The 25,574-nt window shown below is 41.8% G+C and overlaps 1 protein-coding gene across 3 annotated transcripts in view; it reads right to left on the reverse strand.

Annotated features, from left to right (window-relative positions):
- Positions 1 to 25,574, reverse strand: part of MICU2 (mitochondrial calcium uptake 2) — a 498,489-nt gene that overhangs the window by 283,723 nt on the left and 189,192 nt on the right. For all 3 annotated transcript variants that reach the window (XM_077484018.1, XM_077484019.1, XM_077484017.1), the window contains exon 2: positions 16,387 to 16,531. In XM_077484018.1, coding sequence (XP_077340144.1) covers positions 16,387 to 16,531 — 145 coding nt within the window. The remainder of the gene's footprint in view (positions 1 to 16,386; positions 16,532 to 25,574) is intronic.

Consider the following 25,574-nt stretch of genomic DNA (forward strand, 5'->3'; position numbering starts at 1 on the left):
GGCAGTTTTGAAGAAAGAAAAAGACTTGGAAGAGAATCAGACAGCACATAGAAGTATGTGAAATATTTAGAAAACTTAATTTAAAACATTATTGCGGGGAAGAAAAAAAACGGCGGTGGAACCCCGCTTTAAGTATGAATCTGTGCTATAACCCAGCTTTTTCAAATGTACAGCTTGCTACAGGAATAAAAAGTTTTTTTGCACATTTTTACTGACAAATATTTTAAAACATATATAAAATGTTTGGTTTGTAAGAAAATCATACAGGAAAACACTGGTTTGTGATAATGCTGCCTTCTATTGGAAAATACAGGAAATAACTAAATGCAAGACAATATGAAAATGAAGCAAAATAATAAATTATGAGTTTGTACTAAACCACAGATTCTGAAAAGATCAATTTACATTCCAAATAGTTCCTGGTCCAGGATCCAGCTTATCTGAAAATAGCGATTGCTGTTCATAAACAGTGAGACATTTTATCTTTATGGTTCTATGCCATTTTGCAGGTCATGTGAGCAGCATTAAAAAGTGTGGTGCGGGTTCAGATGAGAGTAGATTTATAGCACTAGATAGTGGAGGTGGCTGTGAATGTATGAATAGCAATTGTGAGAGTAGCAGTGGACTGGAGGACAGTGAGCACAAATGAAAAACATGCTCTCTTCATGTGAATTATTACATTGAAAGGATTTTAGCAAATGTAATTGCAGATCCATTGAAAGGCTGGTACACAAAGCAAGCCAACCAGTAGCTCTTCCTGGAAACAGTTCCCACTCATAGATATGACTACGATCCTCTGTCATACTTCTAATCCCAGTCCAGCACCAGGATGGAGCTAGGGGAAGGTGGTAGGCAAGTAAAAGTACTACTATTAGACTGGATAATGCTACACCCGAGTAAAATAGAAAAGGAAGATATATTTATATTTAAAGGAGAAGTTCATGTTTCAAGAAAAATAAATACATGTATTTTTGCAGGAAAATAAATGTGCATTTTTTATTTTTTCCTGCAGGAGCTTGGAAAGTATTGCATCCATGATCATTATAACAAGGGTGCAATGTCGGACTTCTGCTGACGAGCCCTGCAGCTTTCTGTCCATACCTTCATACAGACGGTCTGTTAAAAGCTGCAGGGCTTGTGAATGAACAACAAGAATGCTCATCAGTGCCCTTGGAGTCCATTCAGAACTACAAGGAAACTGAATGAATGACGTGGCTGTGTGGGCAGAGCTCTGCACAGCCGCCATGTTTCTAAATTTGTGACAGCAAGTGCGGGAAGAAGATCCTCTACCTGTTGTCACACTGGGTGGGGGTGGAAGAGTCAGGGGAACAGGTGGCAGGAGCTGGAACATGTTACATGATCCATCCAAAACATGTAACATGTTCCAAAAGGTGAACATAGCCTTTAAATGTTGGGGTTAGGTTGTGGTTAAGAATTTGTTTGCAACGCAGATTTGACAGGAACTACAGTGAGGGGGGAAAAAAGTATTTGATCCCCTGCTGATTTTGTACGTTTGCCCACTAACAAAGAAATTATCAGTCTATAATTTTAATGGTAGGTTTATTTTAATAGCGAGACAGAACAACAAAATATCCAGAAAAATGCATTTCAAAAAAGTTATAAATTGATTTGCATTTTAACGAGTGAAAAATGTATTTGATCCCCTATCAATCAGCAAAATTTCTGGCTCCCAGGTGTCTTCAATACAGGTAACGAGTTGAGATTAGGAGCACTCTCTTAAAAGGGAGTGCTCCTAATCTCAGCTTGTTACCTGTATAAAAAGACTCCTGTCCACAGAAGCAATCAATCAGATTCCAGCTCCACCATCAGCTCCCCCATAGCAAGACCAAAGAGCTGTCCAAAGATGTCAGGGACAAGATTGTAGACCTAAGGCTGGAATAGGCTACAAGATCATCGCCAAGCAGCTTGGTGAGAGGGCAACAGGAGATGATGAAAGTATTCGCAAATGGAAGAAACACAAGATAACTGTCAATCTCCCTCGGTCTGGGGCTCCATGCAAGATCTCACCTCGTGGAGTTTCAATGATCAAGAGATGAGGAATCAACCCAGAACTACAAGGGAAAATCTTGTCAATGATCTCAAGGCTGCTGGGAACAGTCACCAAGAAAACAATTAGTAACACACAATGCCATGAAGGATTCATTCCTGCAGCGCCCACAAGGTCCCCTGCTCAAGAAAGAATATGTACAGGCCCATCTAAAGTTTGCTAACGAACATCTGAATGTTTCAAGGAAGACTAGGTAAAAGTGTTGTGGTCAGATGAGACCAAAATTGAGTTCTTTGGCATCAACTTAACTTGCCGTGTTTGGAGGAGGAGGATCCTGTGATCCCAAGAACACAATCACCACTGTCAAACATGGAGGTGGAAACATTATGCTTTGGTTGGTCTTTTTCTGCTAAGGGGGCAGGACAACTTCACTGCATCAAGAGGGAGGATGGACGGGGCCATGTACTGTCAAATTTTGGGTAAGAATATCCTTCACTCAGCCAGGGCATTGAAAATGGGTCGTGGATGGTATAACAGCATGACAATGACCAAAAACACATGGCCAAGGCAACAAAGGAGTGGCTCAAGAAGAAGCACCTTAAGGTCCTGGAGTGGCTTAGCCAGTCTCCAGACCTTAATCCCATAGAAAATACGTGGAGGGAGCTGAAGGCTCGAGTTACCAAATGTCAGCCTCAAAACCTTAATGACTTGGAGAGGCTCTGCAAGGAGGAGTGGGACAAAATCCTCCTGAGATGTATGCAAACCTGGTAGCCAACTACAAGAAACGTCTGACCTCTGATTGCCAACAAGGTTTTTTCCACAAAGTACTAAGTCATGTTTTGCAAAGTGGTCAAATACTCACTCATTAAAATGCAAATCAATTTTTAAAAATTTCTGAAATGCATTTTCTGGACACTTTTGTTGTTAATCTGTCTCTCACGGTTTTAAAAAAACCTACCATTAAAATTATAGACTGATCATTTCTTTGTCAGTGGGCAAACGTACAAATTCAGCAGGGGATCAAATACTTTTTTCCTCTCACTGTAATACGTTTTCAAGTGTGAAATTCATTTGAGGGTGAGATAATTGTATAATTTGCTTAAAATACATTTGGCAAATTTTTATGGCACCAGAACTGCCATACCAAGAACTAAGCTAAATTTCATACAGCCAGTCACTATGGCAAGAAAATTTCAACTAGTGAGATAAAAAAAAAGTTTGCTTAACCCACTGGGCACCACCTATACCTGAAATATCACTTCTACTTAACTTTTATTTATTTATTTTTAAAACGATTTTTGTAATTTTGAGCTGTGCCAAGGTCAATTCTAAGAAGCAAATCACTTACACCAGGAAATTCTGTAGGAAAAAAAAAGGTCAAAGTACAATATCTTTGTCCTTACAAGATTCATACGATCAAAAGCATTCAGTGACCTTCCCCCTTTATTTGCCAAGTCAATACAGAGGGACTAGGCCTGGAAGCCTATTATCAGCTCATCCAGTTCAACTGATAGGACAGTAAATATTTTTCTATGTTATCGCAAAGGTAGTAAATATCTTTGCAGGTGTGATTCAGTTGATTGAAGCATCAGCGGTCTACTAATTTCTCTTTTGTGTATTGGGCAAAAAATCAGCAATAAAATACTGATGTGTCAGGAAGAAGGGAGTGGGGGAATGTCATAAATTTGAAGCCTATGGAAAGCAGGTTCAAGATCATTCAACATGCAAGTGCCCGAGACCTAGGTTTTAGTGTCTCGTGTGTATTTGAAGTGTGGTTATGTCTAAATCCAGACATATAGGCTTATCTCTAGAGGTAGAACACAATTCATCACTGATTGCATAATGGTCAAAGGAGTGGTCGGGAATTTATTTCACAGAGGACTTGTGAGCTTCAGCTGAACATTCTGATAGCTTTGACATACTGTATAACAGTTGGCCGCCTTCCAACCTAAACAAAAGTCTCACACAACTGATCAACAGATTGGAATATCACTTTTGCTTTTGATTGTGTCAAAGTTCCAACTTCAAGAGATTCTATTGTGAATAATCATGTATTCTACATGATGGAGCCATGAAGTTTATTGTAATATGCTGCCCAGAGAAAAGCACTAGGTTTAAAACAAAGCCAACTGACCTTTAGAAGGCCAATCTCCCCTACCGAAGGTGATGGTTGTTGACCTTACAACACACCTCCTGTCCAGTGTGGGTGCCAACACCATCTACAAATCCCAGCCACTTGAGGATGCCATGGCATAATTTCCAGTCTGCTGTTATTCTTAGGATCAGTTATAAATTCATATTTCAGGCAGTACAAAGCAGAGCAATAGCATTTACTGTCAACATTTCACAATGACATTTAATACAACTGGTTCAGCTACCCTACAACTAAATTTTTTATCAGCACTGTTTGTTCCATAGTTAGTCAGGCTACGGATTTCCTCATCTTTTTTGTTCCACAGCTAATCAGGTACCCAGAAATTCAACAGGAAAAATGAAAGTCAACAGATTGGTAACAATAAAAAATATTTTTTCAAGAATGTATTTGGAATGCAATGGATTTCTATTATAGTAAACAGAAAAGTGGAGCGCCAGTGAATATGCTTTCTTTCCTCTTTCCTTTTCAAACAAACATGGGTGCAGCTGATTAAGGATAAAGGAGAGACACGCTGCGCAATGTTTACAATCTGTCAGAAAAAGTCTTTCCAGTGTAATGCATTCCATACTATTCAACACGAAACAGGGATGCGGATAATGTGCAAAATACACTGTGCTATTTGATGCATTAACAGACCCTCATAGCAAGCAGACCAAACACAAGAAGCAGACTGGATGATGGAGGTGTGAGAGGCATTATATAATTGAAACATCTGCTGTCCCTTATAACCAACGATAGGTTCTGAAATACTTAACCACTTTCAGACCGGACCATTTTGCTGGTAAATGACCAGAGGTCTTTTTACACTTTGGCACTGCGCTGCTTTAACTGGTAATTGCGCGATCATGCAATGTTGTACCCAAACGAAATTTGCGTCCTTTTCTTCCCACAAATAGAGCTTTCTTTTAAAGGTATTTGACTGACTCTGCGATTTTTATTTTTTGCGATATAAACGTAAAAAGACCGCAAATTTTGAAAAAAAATGATATTTTCTACTTTTTGTTACTAGAAAAATCCAATAAACTCAATTTTAGTCATACATTTAGGCCAAAATGTATTCAGCCACATGTCTTTGGTAAAAAAAAAGTCAATAACTGTATATTTATTGGTTTGCGCAAAAGTTGTCACATCTACAAACTAAGGTACGTTTTCTGGAATTTACGCAGCTTTTAGTTTACGACTGCCTATCTCATTTCTTGAGGTGCTAAAATGGCAGGGCAGTACAAAACCCCCCCAAATGACCCCATTTTGGAAAGTAGACCCCCTAAGGAAATTGATAAGTGGCATGTTGAGCCCATTGAATATTTTATTTTTTTGCCTCAAGCGATTGAATAATGACAAAAAAAAAAATATATATATTTTTTTTACACAAAGTTGTCATTAAATTATATATTGCTCACACATGCTATGGGCATATGTGAAATGACACCCCAAAATAAATTCTGCTGCTTCTCCTGAGTACGGGGATACCACATATGTGGGACTTTTTGGGAGCCTAGCCGCGTACGGGGCCCCGAAAACCAAGCACCGCCATCAGGCTTTCTAAGGGCGTAAATTTTTGATTTCACTTCTCACTACCTACTACAGTTTTGAAGGCCATAAAATGCCAAGATGGCACAAAACCCCCACAAATGACCCCATTTTAGAAAGTAGACACCCCAAGTTATTTGCTGAGAGGCATGTTGAGTCCATGGAATATTTTATATTTTGCCACAAGTTGCGGGAAAATTACAAACTTTTTTTTTTTTTTTCACAAAGTTGTCACTAAATGATATATTGCTCACGCATGCCATGGGCATATGTGAAATGACAACCCAAAATAAATTCTGCTGCTTCTCCCGAGTATGGAGATACCACATATGTGGGACTTTTTGGGAGCCTAGCCGCGTACGGGGCCCCGAAAACCAAGCACCGCCTTCAGGCTTTCTAAGGGCGTTACAGTTTTGAAGGCCATAAAATGCCAAGATGGCACAAACCCCCCCCAAATGACCCCATTTTGGAAAGTAGACACCCCTAAATTTAGGGGTACACTAGTGAGACTAGGTAATAAATGGCGGGTGCCCTGAAACTATAAAAAAATAACTAACCAACCAGCGTCACCTGTAACAGTTATATGGTGATCACTGGTGAAAGGGTTAACTAGGGGGCAATCAGGGGGCTTTATGCGGTAGTATATGGGGGTCCCTGGCGCTATAAAAATCTGCGGCGAACCTAAATACCTACCTGCCTAACTAGCGTCACCTGTGACAATACAGCGATCATAAAAACGATCGCTTATTAGGCTGGGTTCACACTGGAGCGATGCGGGAACGCCACGAATCCGCGGCGGGTTCCCGCATCGCATGCCTCCCGGCGGCAGTTCACACTGCCCTATGCGAACTCCTGGGAGTGTCAGTGAAATGTTAATGACACCCCCAGATCAGTTCGCATATCGCAGTGCGATCTGCAAACTCGGATCGCATGGTGTGAACACCCATGCGATCCGATTCTGCTGCGGACCAAAAAAAGGGTCCCGTGCGAGTTTGCGGCGGGTGCAACGCGAATTCAGCCATACTATCTGTATGGCTGAACTCGAATCGCACAGAGATCGGATGTGATTTGCACTGCAGTGCGGTGCGAATCACATCCGTTCTCATAAACCGCTGCAATGTGAACCCTGCCTTAGTGACACTGGCGACGGGGGGTGATCACGGGGTTAAACCTTTATTGGGGGGGTTAGGGGGGTACCTTAGAACTAAAGGGGGCTAACCCTAACTGCCCTAACAGTTATTACAGTCACAAATGACACCCGTCGGGTGATCAGGGGGTTAAACCTTTATTAGGTAATAAATGGCGGGTGCCCTGAAACTATAAAAAAATAACTAACCAACCAGCGTCACCTGTAACAGTTATATGGTGATCACTGGTGAAAGGGTTAACTAGGGGGCAATCAGGGGGCTTTATGCGGTAGTATATGGGGGTCCCTGGCGCTATAAAAAGCTGCGGCAAACCTAAATACCTACCTGCCTAACTAGCGTCACCTGTGACACTAATACAGCGATCAGAAAAACGATCGCTTATTAGGCTGGGTTCACACTGGAGTGATGCGGGAACGCCACGAATCCGCGGCGGGTTCCCGCATCGCATGCCTCCCGGCGGCAGTTCACACTGCCCTATGCGAACTCCTGGGAGTGTCAGTGAAATGTTAATGACACCCCCAGATCAGTTCGCATATCGCAGTGCGATCTGCAAACTCGGATCGCATGGTGTGAACACCCATGCGATCCGATTCTGCTGCGGACCAAAAAAAGGGTCCCGTGAGAATTTGCGGCGGGTGCGGCGAATGGCTGAACTTGAATCGCAGAGATCGGATGTGATTTGCACTGCAGTGCGGTGCGAATCACATCCGTTCTCATAAACCGCTGCAATGTGAACCCAGCCTTAGTGACACTGGCGACGGGGGGTGATCACGGGGTTAAACCTTTATTGGGGGGGGGTTAGGGGGGTACATTAGAACTAAAGGGGGCTAACCCTAACTGTTATTACAGTCACAAATGACACCAATGCAAAAAAAAAAAAAATGCATTGGTGTCACTGTGACTGGGGGGGCAGGGGTAATTGGGGGGGTGATCGGGGGGTAAAGGGGGGGGTGTGAGTGTGCCTGGCATGTTCTACTGTGAAGTGTCATGTTGGTGCAACTCACCGATCCTCTCTCCTCTGTGCCGGAACGAAAAATACCGACACGGAGGAGAGATTACATCACTTCCTCTCCTGTATTTACATTATAGGAGAGGAAGTGATGCAATGCTTCACTCCCATTCATCGGGAGCGATCGCGAGGGGGTGGCCATGAATGAATGGCCGCCCCCTCATCCCGGATCGCTCCTGCACAGATACCGACCGCCGCTGGAACCGGGGGGGGGCCCGATCGGGCCCCCACCCGCGGGAAGGCAGGGACGTACAGGTACGCCCATATGCCTGCCCGTGCCATTCTGTCGACGTACATCGTCGTGCGGCGGTCGGGAAGTGGTTAATGTGTTGCTACACCATCACCACAAAGCATCAGCAGCTACCCAGCAGGTACTGTCAGTAAAGCGCTTTCAGTGACTGCTGTGCACTAGACTCCCCACTCCCCTCAGTTCAGCCCATATGCCTCATACTTACCTCTGTACCATTTCCAGCAATATTTGTGCTTGGCTCTGCACAAAGCCGCATTGCTTTTCTTATAAAAGAGCCCCCACTAGGTTTCTTTCTTCCTCGCAACAGCACAATTCATCTAGGTAGACTGTATTTAGGAAGAAAGGTGCATGCCTTAAAGCAGTGGTCATCAACCCTGTCCTCAGGGCCCACTAACAGGCCAGGTTTTATGTATTCCCTTGGGGAGATGCAGACTACAATACTGCAATCACTGAGCAGCAAATTATGTTTCATAGTTTGTTAGGTTGAATAAAGACACCAGTCCATCCAGTTCAACCTGAGTGAGTGTCTACAATTGTCCCTATCCCTGTACATTGCACACTCACATTGATCCCTACCCTCAAGGAGCCCACAATCCAAGGTCCCCATTCATATTGGCTGAGACACAACGGCTCTTGCTGCTGTCGGTCACAGCTAGTGAGCCAATGAGGAGAGATAGGGGGCATGGCTGAGCCACTGCTCTGCATTTGAATGGACACGCAGAGCAACAGCTTGGGAGCCCCTATAGCAAGCGGCTTGCTCTGGAGACATTCAGCAGGAGCGCCGGCGGGGAACCCGATTAAGACGAGAATTGTATGTATGTATTTCAGTTATCTTGCAAACCTGGCCTGTTAGTGGGCCCTGAGGACAGGGATGATATCCACTGCCTGTCATTTAAAGTGACAGTCATCACACTCATTTTAAAACCCCCCCTGTACTGGAACTAAATGATGCTTCGGATGATTTAAAGTGATATTGAAGGCAAATAAAAAACTAAAATGTTATATCCTCCTGCTTTGTGCAATCTTTTTGTACAGGGCAGTCCCAATTCTCGTCTTAATCGGGTTCCCCGCCGGCGCTCCTGCTGAATGTCTCCAGAGCAAGCCGCTTGCTATAGGGGCTCCCAAGCTGTTGCTCTGCGTGTCCATTCAAATGCAGAGCAGTGGCTCAGCCATGCCCCCTATCTCTCCTCATTGGCTCACTAGCTGTGACCGACAGCAGCAAGAGCCGTTGTGTCTCAGCCAATGAGGAAGAGCTCTCAGAGAGCCAAAGTTCTTGTAAACATCACTGGATAGCAATAGGACTCAGGCAAGTATTTGGGGTGGGGGTTGCTGCATACAAGTTATTTACCTTCATGCATAGAATGCATGAAGGTAAAAGAAAACTTGAGCCTTTACAACTTTGAGACACTGCTCTAAGAGTGCTGAAGAAAAATAAAATTGCTCTAAGAGTGCTGATGTAATCGGTTAATGTCATCTGCACAGCATCCTTTTCTGCCTCTCCCCTGCCTCTCTCCATCAGCACTGGAGTCACATTAGCTAAGAGAGGAAGATAAAATGATAGAGAAGAGAAACACTGGAATACTAGTCAGTACCAGTGTGCAAAGCTGTATTTTCTTTGGAAGAGGAAATCACCTCTGTTGGGTGTACTACTTGTGCAGATGTTGCTGCATTATGTATAGTAAAACTATTTGTTTCGATTTTTTTTACAGTTTAGAATAGGGTGCCTCACGTGCATAATTTAAAAGGGTGCCTTGACTGAAAAAAGTTTGAGAAACACTGGTTTAGAGTAATGTTCTTCATTCTAATGGATATGCCCTGGTATGCAAACAAATTGGACCTTGGGAGCAATGTTCTGACATGCAAGTTGAGAACATCTGTTGTAATATAATGAAATGCTATATTACCGGACTAGAGTGTAATAACAGAAGACAGCAGATCAACTGAATCCCAGTTTTACAATGACTATATTTTTCCGATATTCCATTGGTGGTGAATAGGAGCAGAGCAGTGTGGTCTTTCTGCTACACCTGAAGTTCTGCTGCTTATTGTCACTCAGCATCAGGCTCAGTGACACAATTTACAAATAAAACTAACTTTAAGGCTGTGTGGGCACCCCCTGAAGGTCGGTACTCTGTCCTGCCACTAGATGCATTAGAACTTTTTTTTCCCCTTTTAGTCTTTTATACCTACAATTTTACCTGGTAATCTGACCAGTAACACACTTCCCGTCTTAGGGTGGCTCCAGTCTACGGAGGAGCAACAAAGCCAACCTTGGAAAGCAGCATTGTCATCCTGTGGAGAAGGCTTGACTAACAAAATGAAATTCAAACTCCAGCTAACACTTTTTAAGCAGTTACAGTAATCATTTTTTCCCTTATAGAATAAGGATTTGACATAAATAAAAGTGGACCTGGTTGTAAGCACCCTTGTCTGTGCTGGACAGCTTGGTCTTTTAACCACTTCCCACCCGGCCAATGCATATATACGGCCGGGTGGGAGCCATCTACTCCTGATAGGCCGTTCAGGAACGTCCTTCAGGAGTAGCGGGATCGCGCTCGCGCAGCGGCGCGATCCCGATGTGCTCGTGTCACCCGGACACGGCACATCTCAGATCGGCAGGAGGGCTCTGTGATTGGCCCTCCTGATCACATGACGGCCGTGTCCAATCACGGCCGTCATGTGATGTAAACAAACAGCCGGTTGCTAGGCAATCGGCTCTCCTCTCCTCACACGGAAGTCACCGCTGAGGAGAGGAGAGCAGAACGCTGCAGCCGGCTGATGATCAGTGAGTATGGGCTGCTTTTTACAGCTTTTTACTCACTGATCATCAGTGTAGTGTAAACACACAACACACCACACAGTACAAACACAGTCCCCACATATGTCCCCAAAACACACATGTCCCCAAATAATAAAAACACATGTCCCTAATAATAAAAACATGTCCCCCACATATGTCCCACTAAAATCACATGTCCCAATGATTATCTGCCCACATATGTACGTGATCACCTGCACACATATGTACATGATCATTTGCGTACATATGTCCGTGATCACACAAACCAATTATACACTTAACGGAATTTTTTTTACCAAAAACATGTAGCAGAATACATTTTGGCTTAAATTTATGACAAAATTTGATTTTATTGGATTTCTTTTCAAATAGAAAAAAGAAAATATTGTTTTTTTTCCAAATTTCCGCTATTTTTGCGCTTATATCCCAAAAAAAAAAAAAACAGGGTCGTGAATAAATAACACCAAAATAAAGCTCTATTTGTGCGAACAAAATGATAACAATTTCATTTGGGTACAGTGTAGCATGACCGCGCAATTGTCACTGAAAGCGCTAGAGCGCTGAAAGCTGAAAATTGGGCTGGGAAGGAAGGGGGTGAAAGTGCCCTGTATTGTAGTGGTTAAAGGAAGGTAAAAAAATAAACATATTGGTCAAAGAAAATATTGGAAAAAACTAAAGAAAAAAGGAAAGAAAAAAAGGAAAGAAAAAAAAGGGGGAAAAAAAAAAAGGGAAAAGAAAAAAACGAAAAGAAAAAAACGAAAAAGAAAAAAAACGAAAAAGAAAAAAAAAATTAGGAAAAAAACAGAAACAAAAAAAAGAAACAAAATATGCAGCCACCACAATTAAAGGGAGTAGTTTTGTGTCATAAAAAACAAAACAAAAAAAAAAAAACACGAACAACATACTCACTTCTAAGCCACAGCATCAATATGATGCTGCCGCTGTCCCACGTCAGTTCTAAGCCTGCCAACTGAGTATTCACATGACTGCTGATTGATCAGTTTTCAATCAGCTCTGAGCACCACTCTGTGCTCTGCCCCTCCAGCTCTCACTGGTGTGCTGGGCTGGGGAGGAAGATGAAGCAGCTAAATCAGGCCATCAGCAGAACACTTAGCTTCTAGGCCAGCTGTTGATCATGCATCTGGGCGGATTGGGATCTGAGTTGGCTCTGATCTGTAGTGGATCTGTAACGTCAGCTGACTTAACCTACTGTTGGTTGATTCTGGGTCACAGTAGACCGCAAGTGAATGCGCTACTGTGACCCACAAGAAAAATATGGCCAAAAAGGCCTTGGCCATACTTTTCTTTTAATGCTAGGTAAGCTGAATTATATTTAAAGAAGAACTAAACCTATCAGTTTAATAGTCCCATTTGCTTTTGCCCTCAACCAAATGGTCAAGTCATCAAATGGCTGTGTCAAAACTAATCACATATGCAACACCATGGCAACTACAGATTAAAAAGACACTAAGATGGCAGCTTATTTTGCCTTAAAGCATAGATTGCTTGCTTTCGGGTTTAGGTACGCTTTAGCCGCAGCCTTAGATCCACCGAAGGCTCCATACCCCATATTCTGCCATCAGCATGGTGTCTAACATTGCTGCCACTGATAAACTGCTGGCCTGTGACAGTTCAGTAACTAGAAGATGTATACATTTTTGTTAGCAACATCACGGTTTCTGAACAGTAAGTCAAACTACGGCTATGCTCAAAATGTTTCCTCGCATGTATTACAACACAGTAGAGCAGATACACAACTGTCCTGAGTGGTTGATTGATTGAGGAATATAACTACCACCTGTATCGTTTGACTAATAAAGCAAATCCTAAAAAAAAAGTTAAATTTTTTCTACAGCCCCGCCCAATCTTAAAATGTTGAACACTGTGGTCTGCCATATTTTTATAATATTGGCTCCAGTACATCATTTTGTACCTTAGAGAACTTTAACTCACAAAAGCATAAAACAGCCTTGGTCAAGAAAGGGTCAGTCATACAAAAAAAAGCTGTGCATGCAAACATACTGTACATACAATAAACTTGTAAGATTGACAGGCTTTAGGTTTATTATTCCTACCAGAGTACTTACATGCATTATTACTTACATCATAGAGACACAGCTAATGTAATCATACTTTGGTGTTTTTATTGTACGAGTTATGTGAAAAACATCTCCAGTACAATACATGCACGGGAAAAAAAACAAATAAATCAAATGTGTAAGAAATGTGCTTGGGGAAATTCCTTCAATTAATGCCAACATTTAACGTCACACAGAGATTACTAAACAAACACATGAAACATTGTTTATAGAATTAATGAGAGTTTAAACAATGCTGGACAAATAGGCTTTTTGCAGGTGATTGCCCTAATCCTGCCAACACAATATTAAAGCGATCTACACACATTCAATGGCAGTCGGATTTGTAAGTACAATCCGACCACCAAAGTGAATAGCCTCAGACGATACACAGAGATGAAACAAATCTCGCTACATAAGTTTTACATGTATATCTGCTGTCTTTACCTTTCTACAATCTTTGAAAAGTGCAGATCACGTTAGAAATGCTTCTTCTTTTAACAGAAGGATACGAGTCTGGCCTTACACTATGTGAGAGCTGATTGGAGGAAAGGCGCACACACCCCCCCCCTCCACATAGGCAGAGGAACGAAGGAACATGAGGAGCTGTAGTCTGAATAGACAACCTCACTGCTAATCTTCCTCGAAGACCCCCCCCCCCCCCCCCCCCAACACAAATTTTCAGTTGGAGAGTAACTGCTGATAACAGAGGAACAGAGCACCAGAGAGAAAGGGCACGTAGAGCTTTGGAGAGAGATAAGTAAACACTACAGATATACAGTATCTCACAAAAGTGAGTACACCTCTCAAATTTTTATAAATATTTTACAATATCTTTTCATGTGAACACTGAAGAAATGACTTTGCTACAATGTAAAGTAGCGGGTGTACAGCTTGTATACATTTGCTGTCCCCTCAAAATAATTCAACACACAGCCATTAATACCCAATCCGCTGGCAATAAAAAGGAGTACACCCCAAAATGAAAATGTCCAAATTGGGCCCAATTAGCCATTTTCCCGCTACGGTGTCAGGTGACTCAGTGTTACAAGGTCTCAGGTGTGATTCTGTCCAAATCCCTTTGGGCTGGAGCACCCCCCCTCCCCCATCATGGCATCATTGTCCCACTACTGGAAAAATATAGAGTAGGCCCGAGTACTGCTCAGCCATTCAGAGGAAGCTTTGTATGCTATGAATTAATACAAAGCTTCTTTTGATTGATTGAAAAGGAGAGGCAGGCGGATGACATCACAAACTCCACCTTCGTCAAGCAGAAGAAACTTTGTATTCATTCACAGAATACAATGCTTCTTGTGAATGGCTGAGCAGTGCCAAGTCCAACTATTTGGTTCTGGGAGTGCCCAGACACAGCGTTGTATACTGTATGCAGGGCTGATACAACACAGCCAGCAAAAGCACCTGTTAGTACAGCAAATAATTTGTCTGGGCCAGTTTGGCCCAAACAAACCATTTAAAAAGACATTAAACATGGAGTAAAGTTGGCCACAGATGGATTGAAATTTGTCCAATTCAGTAGGGACCGGCTGATTTTCGATCCATCTTTGACCGAGCCTGCAGGAAAACTTTATTACTCATGCACACTGGATGTTTTTACAGCTGCTCCAAGAGGGGGCAACTTTTTTTTTTCTGCCGCTAAACTCCCTTGCATGTTAGTCTGTGTCCATGCACACATAGGCTTTTAGCATCCTTTAGTGGCAGGAGAGGCAGTAACAAAAACCCACTGCCAGTGCGCCCAGTAGTAGCAGAGTTTGGGCAGAAAATATGCTTGACGCTACTAAAAACTGTTAAAATGCACCTAAATGCTTGCCGTGTTTAGGGCTTGAATATTAATTTTCAATTAAATTAACACTCAAAAGCTTGACACCTATAAAAGCTTTAGACACTTTTACAATCCTCAGGCATTTTTTTCTGCAAAAATGCTGCTGGCTTCTGTATGCATGAGGCCTTAGTTTGATCGGTGCTACAGTGCTGATTATAATATTCTGACAGCAGGAGTCCAACTGCCTCCTCCATAGTCAGAATACATTGACACAGCGGGTAGAGATTCTTGCATCCTAAAATGTGTGGATGGGGGAATGGGTTAAATTTTTGTTTCGTGGTATCTACTGGCTGCACAAAAAACAAAACAAAAAACAAACAAAAAAAAAAAAAAAACAAACACTCAGCCATGTATGGCCAGCTTTTTTCTTTCTGTAAGCAGGCTGAAAGTCCAGCCTCAACGAGGGTATACACAGTTGTTGAACAGGCTGAAATAGGTTGAAGAAATAAAAACTGCTGGATTACTGCATCCACACAAGTATTGTGGACGCAGGGATCTCCACTGCCGTGCTATTGTCAGAATACACTGATCAACCTGCCGCCATTGGGTGAATATACACACTTTTTTTGAGTTCTCTATAATGGATTTTATACAAAATGTGTTTTATGTAAACCATATTACCAAAAGCATTGGGATGCATGCTTTTACACGCACATGAACCTTAATGGCATCCTAGTCTTAGTCCGCAGGGTTCAATATTGAGCTGGCCCACTATTTGCCGATTTTGGACGAGAAGGTCAAGCTCACAGTTTCCACTCTAATTCACCCCAAAGGTGTTCTATCTGGTGTGCAGGCCAGTCAAGTTCCTCCACCCCAAACTAGCTGATCCATGTCTTTATGGACCTTGCTTTGTGCACTGTGCACAGTCATGTCAGAACAGGTTAGGGATGGCCCCTTCCTGTTCCCACAATGTTGGGAGTAAGACATCTAAAATGTCTTGGTATGCTGATGCCAAGCCCAACACCTGAAAAACAACCCCAAACCATAACCCCCCCCCCCATCAAATGATTTTGACCAGTGCACAAAGCAAGGTCCATAAAGACATGGATGAGCGAGGTTTGGGGTGGAGAAACTTGACTGGCCTGCACAGAGTCCTGACCTCAACCCGATAGAATGCCTTTAGTATGATGAATTCCAGTGGAGACTGAGCCGGGCGCGTGTGTGCGTGTGTGTGTGTATGCACACACATACTCACATATACATACACACACACATATATATATATATATATATACACACACACACACACACACACACACACATACATATACACACACACACACACACACACTTTTACAATAAGATTGCCACCAGTTTTCTGACATTATTGTGTCACGAGGTGCTGGCAGCTTATGAATGGGAACTTAGGCAAGACTGCAAAAGATTTTACTCATTTATTATCCATCTTCAGATCTGCAGTTAGTATCCCATCTTTAATAAACGCTTTACACAAATTTCACCCAAGAGTCACATATTTTTCCAATTGAATCAAATAATAAAAATTAAAAAAAGTATGAATCTTGGCTGAAAAACATGTTAAAATGTATTTACTGTATAATATAACTTACGTTGAACACTCTCAAACATGACAGAAAAAAGAAAGTCCCGTGGGGTCATGTAAAACTCTCCATCGTACTCCAGTGAAGAAAACTGCAAGAAACGTAACTTTCGGAGTGACTGCTTTTCTTGCTTTTCATCTGCAACTTCTTCTTTCTGAAACAAAAAAAAAACAAAACATGAAATTAGAGCAACAAGCAAAAAAGAGACAGCAAAATACTCTTACATAAATGCATAGATTACACACATACACAGATTTTGACAACAATTATCAGTTGCAGAAGCCTTAAACAGTCTTTTGAGAATTGGGATTTCTTAAATGTTACTGGGGTAGCCTCCAGACCTGTATACAGTGCCTTGCAAAAGTATTCGGCCCCCTTGAACTTTTCAACCTTTTGCCACATTTCAGGCTTCAAACATAAAGATATAACATTTTTATTTTTTGTGAAGAATCACCAACAAGTGGGACACAATTGTGAAGTGGAACGAAATCTATTGGATTTTTGCAACTTTTTTAACTAATAAAAAAATGAAAAGTGGGGCGTGCAAAATTATTCGGCCCCCTTGCGTTAATACTTTGTAGAGCCACCTTTTGCTGCGATTACAGCTGCAAGTCGCTTGGGGTATGTCTCTATCAGTTTTGCACATCGAGAGACTGAAATTCTTGCCCATTCTTCCTTGTAAAACAGCTCGAGCTCAGTGAGGTTGGATGGAGAGCGTTTGTGAACAGCAGTTTTCAGCTTTCCACAGATTCTCGATTGGATTCAGGTCTGGACTTTGACTTGACCATTCTAACACCTGGATACATTTATTTGTGAACCATTCCTTTGTAGATTTTGCTATATGTTTGGGATCATTGTCTTGTTGAAAGATAAATCTCCGTCCCAGTTTCAGGTCTTTTGCAGACTGCAACAGGTTTTCATCCAGAATGGTCCTGTATTTGGCTGCATCCATCTTCCCCTCAATTTTAACCATCTTCCCTGTCCCTGCTGAAGAAAAGCAGGCCCAAACCATGATGCTGCCACCACCATGATTGACAGTGGGGATGGTGTGTTGAGGGTGATGAGCTGTGTTGCTTTTACGCCAAACATATCATTTTGCATTGTGGGCAAAAAGTTCGATTTTGGTTTCATCTGACCAGAGCACCTTCTTCCACATGTTTGGTGTGTCTCCCAGGTGGCTTGTGGCAAACTTTGGACGAGACGACTTTTTATGGATATCTTTGAGAAATGGCTTTTTTCTTGCCACTCTTCCATAAAGGCCAGATTTGTGCAGTGTACGACTGATTCTTGTCCTATGGACAGACTCTCCCACCTCAGCTGTAGTTCTCTGCAGTTCATCCAGAGTGATCATGGGCCTCTTGGCTGCATCTCTGATCAGTCTTCTTGTCTGAGCTGAACGTTTAGAGGGACGGCCAGGTCTTGGTAGATTTGCAGTGGTCTGATACTCCTTCCATTTCAAAATGATCGCTTGCACAGTGCTCCTTGGGATGTTTAAAGCTTGGGAAATCTTTTTGTATCCAAAACCAGCTTTAAACTTCTCCACAACAGTATTACGGACCTGCCTGGTGTGTTCCTTGGTCTTCATGATGCTCTCTGCGCTTTCAACAGAACCCTGAGACTATCACAGAGCAGGTGCATTTATACAGAGACTTGATTACACACAGGTGGATTCTATTTATCACCATCAGTCATTTAGGACAACATTGGATCATTCAGTTTGCTGCACTGAAAGTAAAAGGGCCGAATAATTTTGCACGCACCACTTTTCAGTTTCTTATTTGCTAAAAAAGTTTAAATTATCCAATAGATTTCGTTCCCCTTCACAATTGTGTCCCACTTGTTAGTGATTCTTCACAAAAAATTTAAATTGTATATCTTTATGTTTGAAGCCTGAAATGTGGCAAAAGGTTGAAAAGTTCAAGGGGGCTGAATACTTTCGCAAGGCACTGTATATATACACACAGTGGGGAAAAGAATTATTTGATCCTCGCAGGTTTTGTACATTTGCTCACTTACAAAGAAATGAAGGGTCTATCATTTTTATCATAGGTGTATTTTTTTTTTTTATACTGCTTTTTATTAGTCTTCATCACTTACAGGATACACTTGCCAAACATATTACAAGCACAATTGCTTATACATTTATGAAGACAATAGTTTCTTATATCATACGCTGTAAATATGTCCTTTTTCCATTTCTCCTTCTATACAACAGAAGTTAAACCAATAGTACCAACTGTCCAGATAAGAAATCAAACAGAAAAAAAAAAAGAGAAAAAAAAAAAGGAGGGAAAAAAAAAAGGAGGGAAAAAAAAAAAACGGGAGGAGAAAAAAAACATAATTACACTTTCGCACAGTCCTTAGAAATATTCATATTTAAAAGCCTAAGCCGGCCTAAGTATCCATTCCCTGGTGTTCCATCAAACCAATTCTTGTATGTTATCCTATTGCCCTACATTGCCACCAAGACTCAGCACCCCATCAGGATATTCACATGTGTCCATTAGTTCGGTCCACCTCCCCCAAATCTTCATGAATTTACCCGTGCACCCCCTGGCCTCATATGTAAGTTTATAAACCGGCAATACCTGATTTATTAAAGTTTTCCACTGGTTCAAAGGGACTGGTGTGGAATATATCCATTGCATAACCACTGTTTTCCTAGCATAATACAACAAAAGGCAGAGAAATTGCTTTTGATATGTGCCCAAATCTACATCCTCAAAGATCGCTAAGATACACCACTTTGGGCTGCAGATATTAGGCAGATCAAAATTATTGGCAATAAATTGAGTTACTTGGGGCTAAAATGGTTGAATCCTTTCACAGGTCCAAAGCATGTGGAGAAAATCTCCAGTATGTCTATTACATTTATGGCAGGTAGGGCTGTTTATTTTCTGCATATAGAAAAGTCGCAAAGGGGTGTAGTAGACTCCATGAAAGATACGCAACTGTATCATTTTATCTTTAGCCGAGAGCGTAGTAACAAAGTACGTGTTAATAAGTTCCTCCCAATTCTCATCTGTAAGATCCGGTATGTCTGATCGCCAGTGATTTTTTTAAAGGTTGAAGCTGGCTATCATAGGTGTATTTTAGATGATAGAGACGATCAACAACAATCCAGAAAAAAAAAAACACACAATACAAATGTTATAAACTGAGTTTCAGTTCATTGAGTGAAATAAGTATTTGATCCCCTATCAACCAGCGATAATTCGGGCTCCCAGAGACTGACTACAGTATGTGCTTGAATGGTAAACAGATTAACCACTTAAGCCCCGTAAGGGTTCACCCCATTAATGACCAGGCAATTTTTTTCTATACGGCACTGCGTCCCTTAAACAATTGGGTGGTCATGCGACGCTGTACCCAAACAAAATGTATGTCATTTTTTCACAATATTTTTTACTTTTTGCTATAATAAATATCCCCCAAAAAATAAAAATCTTCATCAGTTTAGGCCAATTTGTATTCTTCTAGAATTTTTTTTTTATTGAGGGTATATGAAATGGTTTGCGCAAAAGTTAACGCGTGTACAAAATAGGGGATATATTTATGGCAATTTAATTATTATTTTTTTTTTTTTTTTTACTGGTAATGGCGGTATCAGCGATTTTTAGCAGGACTGCAACATTGTGGCAGACAGATCAGACACTTTTGACACTTTCTTGGGACCATTGACACTTAGAGATCAGAGCTATAAAATAGCCACTGATTACTGTATAAATGTCACTGGCAGGGAAGGGGTTAACACTAGGGAGCAATCAAGGGGTTAAGAGTTTCCTAGGGAGGGGTTTCTAACTATGGGGGGAGTGGACTGACCGGGAGTAAAGAGAAATCATTGTTCCTGATAACTAGGAACATCTCTACTTCCCCTGACAGAATGGGGATCTGTCTGTTTACATTGGCAGATTCCAGATCTGGCTCTCCAAGGAGTGATCATGGGTCGTTGGACATGTGCATTGGCTTCCGGAGTCATGACGCAGGTGCATGCGCCCCCTATAGCTCTTAAAGCCCCCCACCAACGGTAGTTTGCGCAGCCATGTCAACCTACTGCAGTAGAATGAAGCCGGCTGGTCAGCAAGCAGTTAATCCTGTCAATTTAAGAAGGTGCTGCCAACGACAACTCGTTATTTGTATAATTCATTCAAACCTCACCATCATGGGCAAGATCAAAGAGTTGTCAAAGGACATCAGGGACAAGACTGCACAAGACTGGAATGGACTACCAGACCCTCAGCAAGAAGCTTGGTTAGAAGGAGACAACTGTTTAAGCAAATCTTTGCAAATGGTAGAAATACAAAATAACCAATCGCCTTCAGTCTGGAGCACCATGCAAGATTTCACCTCATGGGGTAAGAATGATCCTGAGAAAAGTGAGGGATCAGCCCAGAACTATATGGGAGGAGCTTGTGAATGAGGCAGTTGGGACCACAGTCAAACAAATCATAAGTAACAATATGGCGCCATGGATTGAAATCCTGCTTCGACACCAAGGTCCCCCTTCTCAAGAAGGCACATGTACAGTTAGTGTTGCCAACCACCCGTAGATTTATGGGCAGCCCGTAAAAACAGGGCTTTTTCTCCTGCCCGTAAATGCCTGTAGGAGCCAAACAGTGCCAGTAAAAATGGCTGCGAAAGGCTTGGGTGAAAACTGTGCACGCGCAGTTCCGGAAATCCCAAGACGATCCGATCCCAAGTCTGCGCCGCCCGGCCCGTCCACACCCACTGATGTTGTAATGCCGCAAACCGCATTTCCCACCAGTCAATAAGAATTTAAAATGCCAGAAGCTAAGCGTGCTGACCGAGGAGCCGAGCCCCGTGGTGTGGACAGTGCAGTGGAGCTGGAGGCCTGGTGGCAATGGCAATGTGAGAAAGAAGGACAGTGCAGACCCGACCCCCCGCAGCACACACTGACACACCCTGTACAGTGCCACTGAACACACCCTGCCCTGGCTGCAGCCCCCTGGTGAGTGAGTGGAGTACATGCATACAAGCCAACTTGAACTTAGATTGAATCCCACCTCTGACCAACACCTGTATCCCGTGTGTAACCTCTGATCACCCCCTGTATCAAGTGCGCATCCTCTGACCACCACCTGTATCTCATGCACATCTTCTGACCACCACCTTTACATCAGAGTCTGCAGAATTCCCCCTTACAGTGTAAGGGGGAACTCAGAGAACCCTGATGTAAGTGGGAACTCTGATGTAAAGGGGAATGCAGTGGACTGCAATCAGAGTACAATGGCACTACAAATCACCCCAAAAACACCAAACCAACAGTGAAGTTTGGAGGTGGAATCATCATGGTGTGGGGCTGTTTTCCAGCATACAGTACTGGCAAACTAAGGTAGGTTGAATAGAATGTACCAAGAGATTCTTGATAAAACTCTGCTGTCATCCACACGAAGATGAAGATGAAACAAGGGTGGACATTTCAGCAAGACAATGATCCCAAACACAAAGCCAAGGAAACTCTCAATTGGCTTTAAACCCCTTAATGACCAGGCCATATTATGCTATACAGCACTGTGTCGCTTTAACTGACAATTGTAAGGTTGTACGACTCTGTACCCAATAAAATGTATGTCTTTTGTTGGTATTTGATCACCTCTGCAGTTTTATTTTTTGCGCTATAAACAAAAAAGCTACAATTTTGAGAAAAAAAAAAAAAAAGCTTTTCTTACTTTTTGCTATAATAAATATCCCCAAAAAATATATATATAAAAAAAGAAAAAATGTCTTCCTCAGTTTAGGCCAATATATATTCTTCTACGTATTTTTGTTAAAAAAAATAGAAAAAAATTCCAATAAGCGTATATTGGTTTGTGCAAAAGTTTTAGTGTCTACAACATAGGGAATAGATTTATGGTATTTTTTTTTTTTACTAGCGGGACTGAGACAGATCGGGCACCTGACATTTTTGACACTTTTTTGGGAACCAGTGACATTATTACAGTAATCAGTGCTAAAAATATGCAATGTTATTGTACTAATGACGCTGGCAGGGAAGAGGTTAACATCAGGGGCATTCAAGGGGTTAAATGTGTTCCCAGCAGGTGTGTTCTAACTGTATGGGCTGCCTGGGGAAACCCACAGATCCGTCTTCCTGCATAGCAGAAAGACAGGATATGTTATCCCCGTCCCCTTGTTTACACAGGCAGATCCCCACTATGTCACTGCAGGGAACGATCGAGGGTGGCCAGCAGAAAGAGTCTGCCCCACCCGTAAATTGGCCCCCCCACTGGCCAGTGGACGTGCACCCACAAAATGGAGTTCCCATTTCGACGTACAATGACGGCGATTCGTGGGAACGAACCGACCTGTCACCGTACAATGACGATGGCTGGTTGACAAGAGGTTAGTGAAAGAAAATAAAGCTGCAAGAATGGCCCAATCACCTGGCTTGAATCCAATAGAAAATCAATGAAAAGAATTAAAGATCAGAGTTCATAGAAGAGGCCCACGGAACCTTCAAGATTTGAAGACTGTGTGGAGGAATGGGCCAAAATCACACCTGAGCAACGCATGCACCTATTTTCGCCATACAGAAGGCGATTTTGTACAAAGTATTAAATACATTTCAGTTAGCGTGTTCAATACTTTTTCCCTGTGTCATTCAATTTTATTACACAATTCCATTTCTGAGCTTATTTGTTTTGGTTTGGTTTCTTTGTATATATGGATTGCATGGGTTGCTCCTGACATGGTGAAGCACCTTTAGAAATAGATTTACCTAGAAAAATTGTAACATGTTCAGTACTTATTTTACCCACGGTATTTTATTCACTTAACTGCAACTCAAATTATAACATTTGTATCATGGGTTGGGTTTTTTCTGTATTTTTGGCTGATATTCTGCCTCTATCATTTAAATTACACTTATGATAAAAAATGATAGACCCTTTATTTAATTGTGGGCAAACTTACAAAATCTGGAAGAAATCAAATAAGTATTTTCCCCACTAAGTACATTGCACACAATCCCCATGGTGTGTGGTTTCAATATATATCTGCATTTCTTAAAGTGGAGTTCCACCCAAAAGTGGAGTTCCACCCAAAAGCAACTGCAGTATGTGTAGCTGCCAGCTTTTAATTTTTGCAGGGGTGGGAGGACCTCCACTTTAAACTGAAGAGGTTGTGGATATCCCCATTTTTTGTAAAATGTGCAATTCATATGCTCACATTTAAATATAGAATATATACCTGCTTTACTTCTGCTAGCCAGGAGACCTCTGATGCAAAGCTCATAGTTCAACTTCCCAAATTTAAGCAATAAGCCACACTTACAAACCTAACATGCCAACCCTTAACTAATGAAAGCACTCAAACTGGCCTAAAAGGTGCTCTCGTTAGGTGGGCAGAACTTAGGGCCTACACTGGGACATGGGAACGTAAAGCCCTTAATAACAAAGTAAAAACAAAAGCATTAATATATTGCTTCCTGGGTCATCATGTCATGATCCTATTTTATCTTAAAATGTCAATTCCTTGGCAGAGGTTCAAACCATTTTTTTCTTGAATAATAATGTTTAATGATCATTTTAGACATAATAGAAAATAAAAAAAACAAAAAACAAAAACAAAAAAAAGAACACAAAGAATTTTAGCAGCTAGATACATGCAAACCTAAAAAAAAAACAAAAAAAACAAAACAAAAAAACACACAAGTAAAGGCCAATACAGTTCCAAAGGAACAGCACATTGTGTGGCTTGAGTACAAGAGAGATAATATCATATTTACGTGATATTCCAAAGAAAACAGATTCCCCCAATGAAAAAGGCATCACCTAGCTAGCATGTCCAGACTTTTCAGAACTTCCTGGGGCAACCCCTATTATGGTAAGTGCCCCCAGAATAAAGTTACATTTTGAGATCAAGTTGCATCCAAAATTGGACAGTAGGAGAATTTTTTTTTAACCCAATTTAGCCTTTGTGGTGTAAAATAAAGTCTGAGGAGTGTCCTCTCTGCCATGGTAGTCTTCTGCAAAATCCAACAGGCAGATACTAGACGGCAGGATAATAAAGATTTGGGCCACAGCGTTGATTGTTACTAAATGACAGTAACCCAGTATTGGCAAATTGCTGGGCAGGCCCAAAATTTATGAAAGAAGTCACCGGTAATTTGGGCACATTGCCAGCAGGTCAAGGAGAATTCTTGGTTTTGCCTGTGAAGCCTGAAAGTGGTAAATTATGCCCAATGCAGGATTTTAAATTGCATAAGTTTGTCTCTGGTGGACACTAGGTGTTGGAAGGTTATGTCCCATATGTCCAACCAGTCCTTCTCATCCAGATCAAAAAAATCCACCTGTAACTTTTGTCTCACATTAGTTCATTCTGGAGTGGCAGCCACGATAAAGCGTTTGTGACAAACCAAGGGTGGCTTCTGAATATTAGTGGATTGAAGCAATAGTTCAAGCTCTGAGCAGGTAAGATCTGACAGCTAGGCAGCCAATTAGTGGCCTAAACCAAGCAAGGCATCATGTAGCTCAGAAGAGGAGAGACTGCCTAGGTAACACTACCTAGTAATGGTGTCTAAACCTGCAAGGTGAGGGAGTTTTCGATTAAGTGGTTAGAACCCGTCTGAATTTTTAGTACTATTAGGGGCTCTGAAAGAAAAATTTCAATACAAAGATTTTACCATGTAGGAATTGAGGGGCACTTTGGCAGGGTAAGGAAATGCTAGTACCACTGTCAGTTATACTCGTCGGTGTCCCAGTTTCCGATTTATTCTCACTTCTTGTTTGGTAAAACTACTGTCACCAGGACAGGAAGTAAGGGGGGGTCTTTTTAACAGAGTCTAGAGTAGCAGTACAAACCAGACAGGGGATCCAATACTGCCCCACTCTATCCAAAACTAAAAAAAAGTTTAGCTTGACATCCACTTTACCAGAATGATTTTTCCTAGACCAGTTCAGCGACTTGCATTTGGTCCCAGCATTGGAGTCCCCCCCCCCCCCCCCCCCACCATTTACAGGCCAATAATCAACAAGACATAAAAAATAAAAATCTTGCTCTTCTCATGGCATTGCCTTTACTTCTTCCAAGGATCTCAAGCTGATCTCCAATACCAATATAGCAAAACATTAACAAATGTAAAAGCTGGAGTTCTAGATAAAACAGATGAAGCAGATCGTGTTTCCATTTTCATAGATGCTGAAAGATGAGCAAGTTTTGCACCATATTTTGCCTGA

The sequence above is a fragment of the Lithobates pipiens genome, unplaced genomic scaffold, assembly GCF_037356315.1.
Source record: "Lithobates pipiens isolate NorthernLeopardFrog02 unplaced genomic scaffold, aLitPip1_a1.2 Scaffold_16, whole genome shotgun sequence".
In the NCBI taxonomy this organism is placed as follows: domain Eukaryota; kingdom Metazoa; phylum Chordata; class Amphibia; order Anura; family Ranidae; genus Lithobates; species Lithobates pipiens.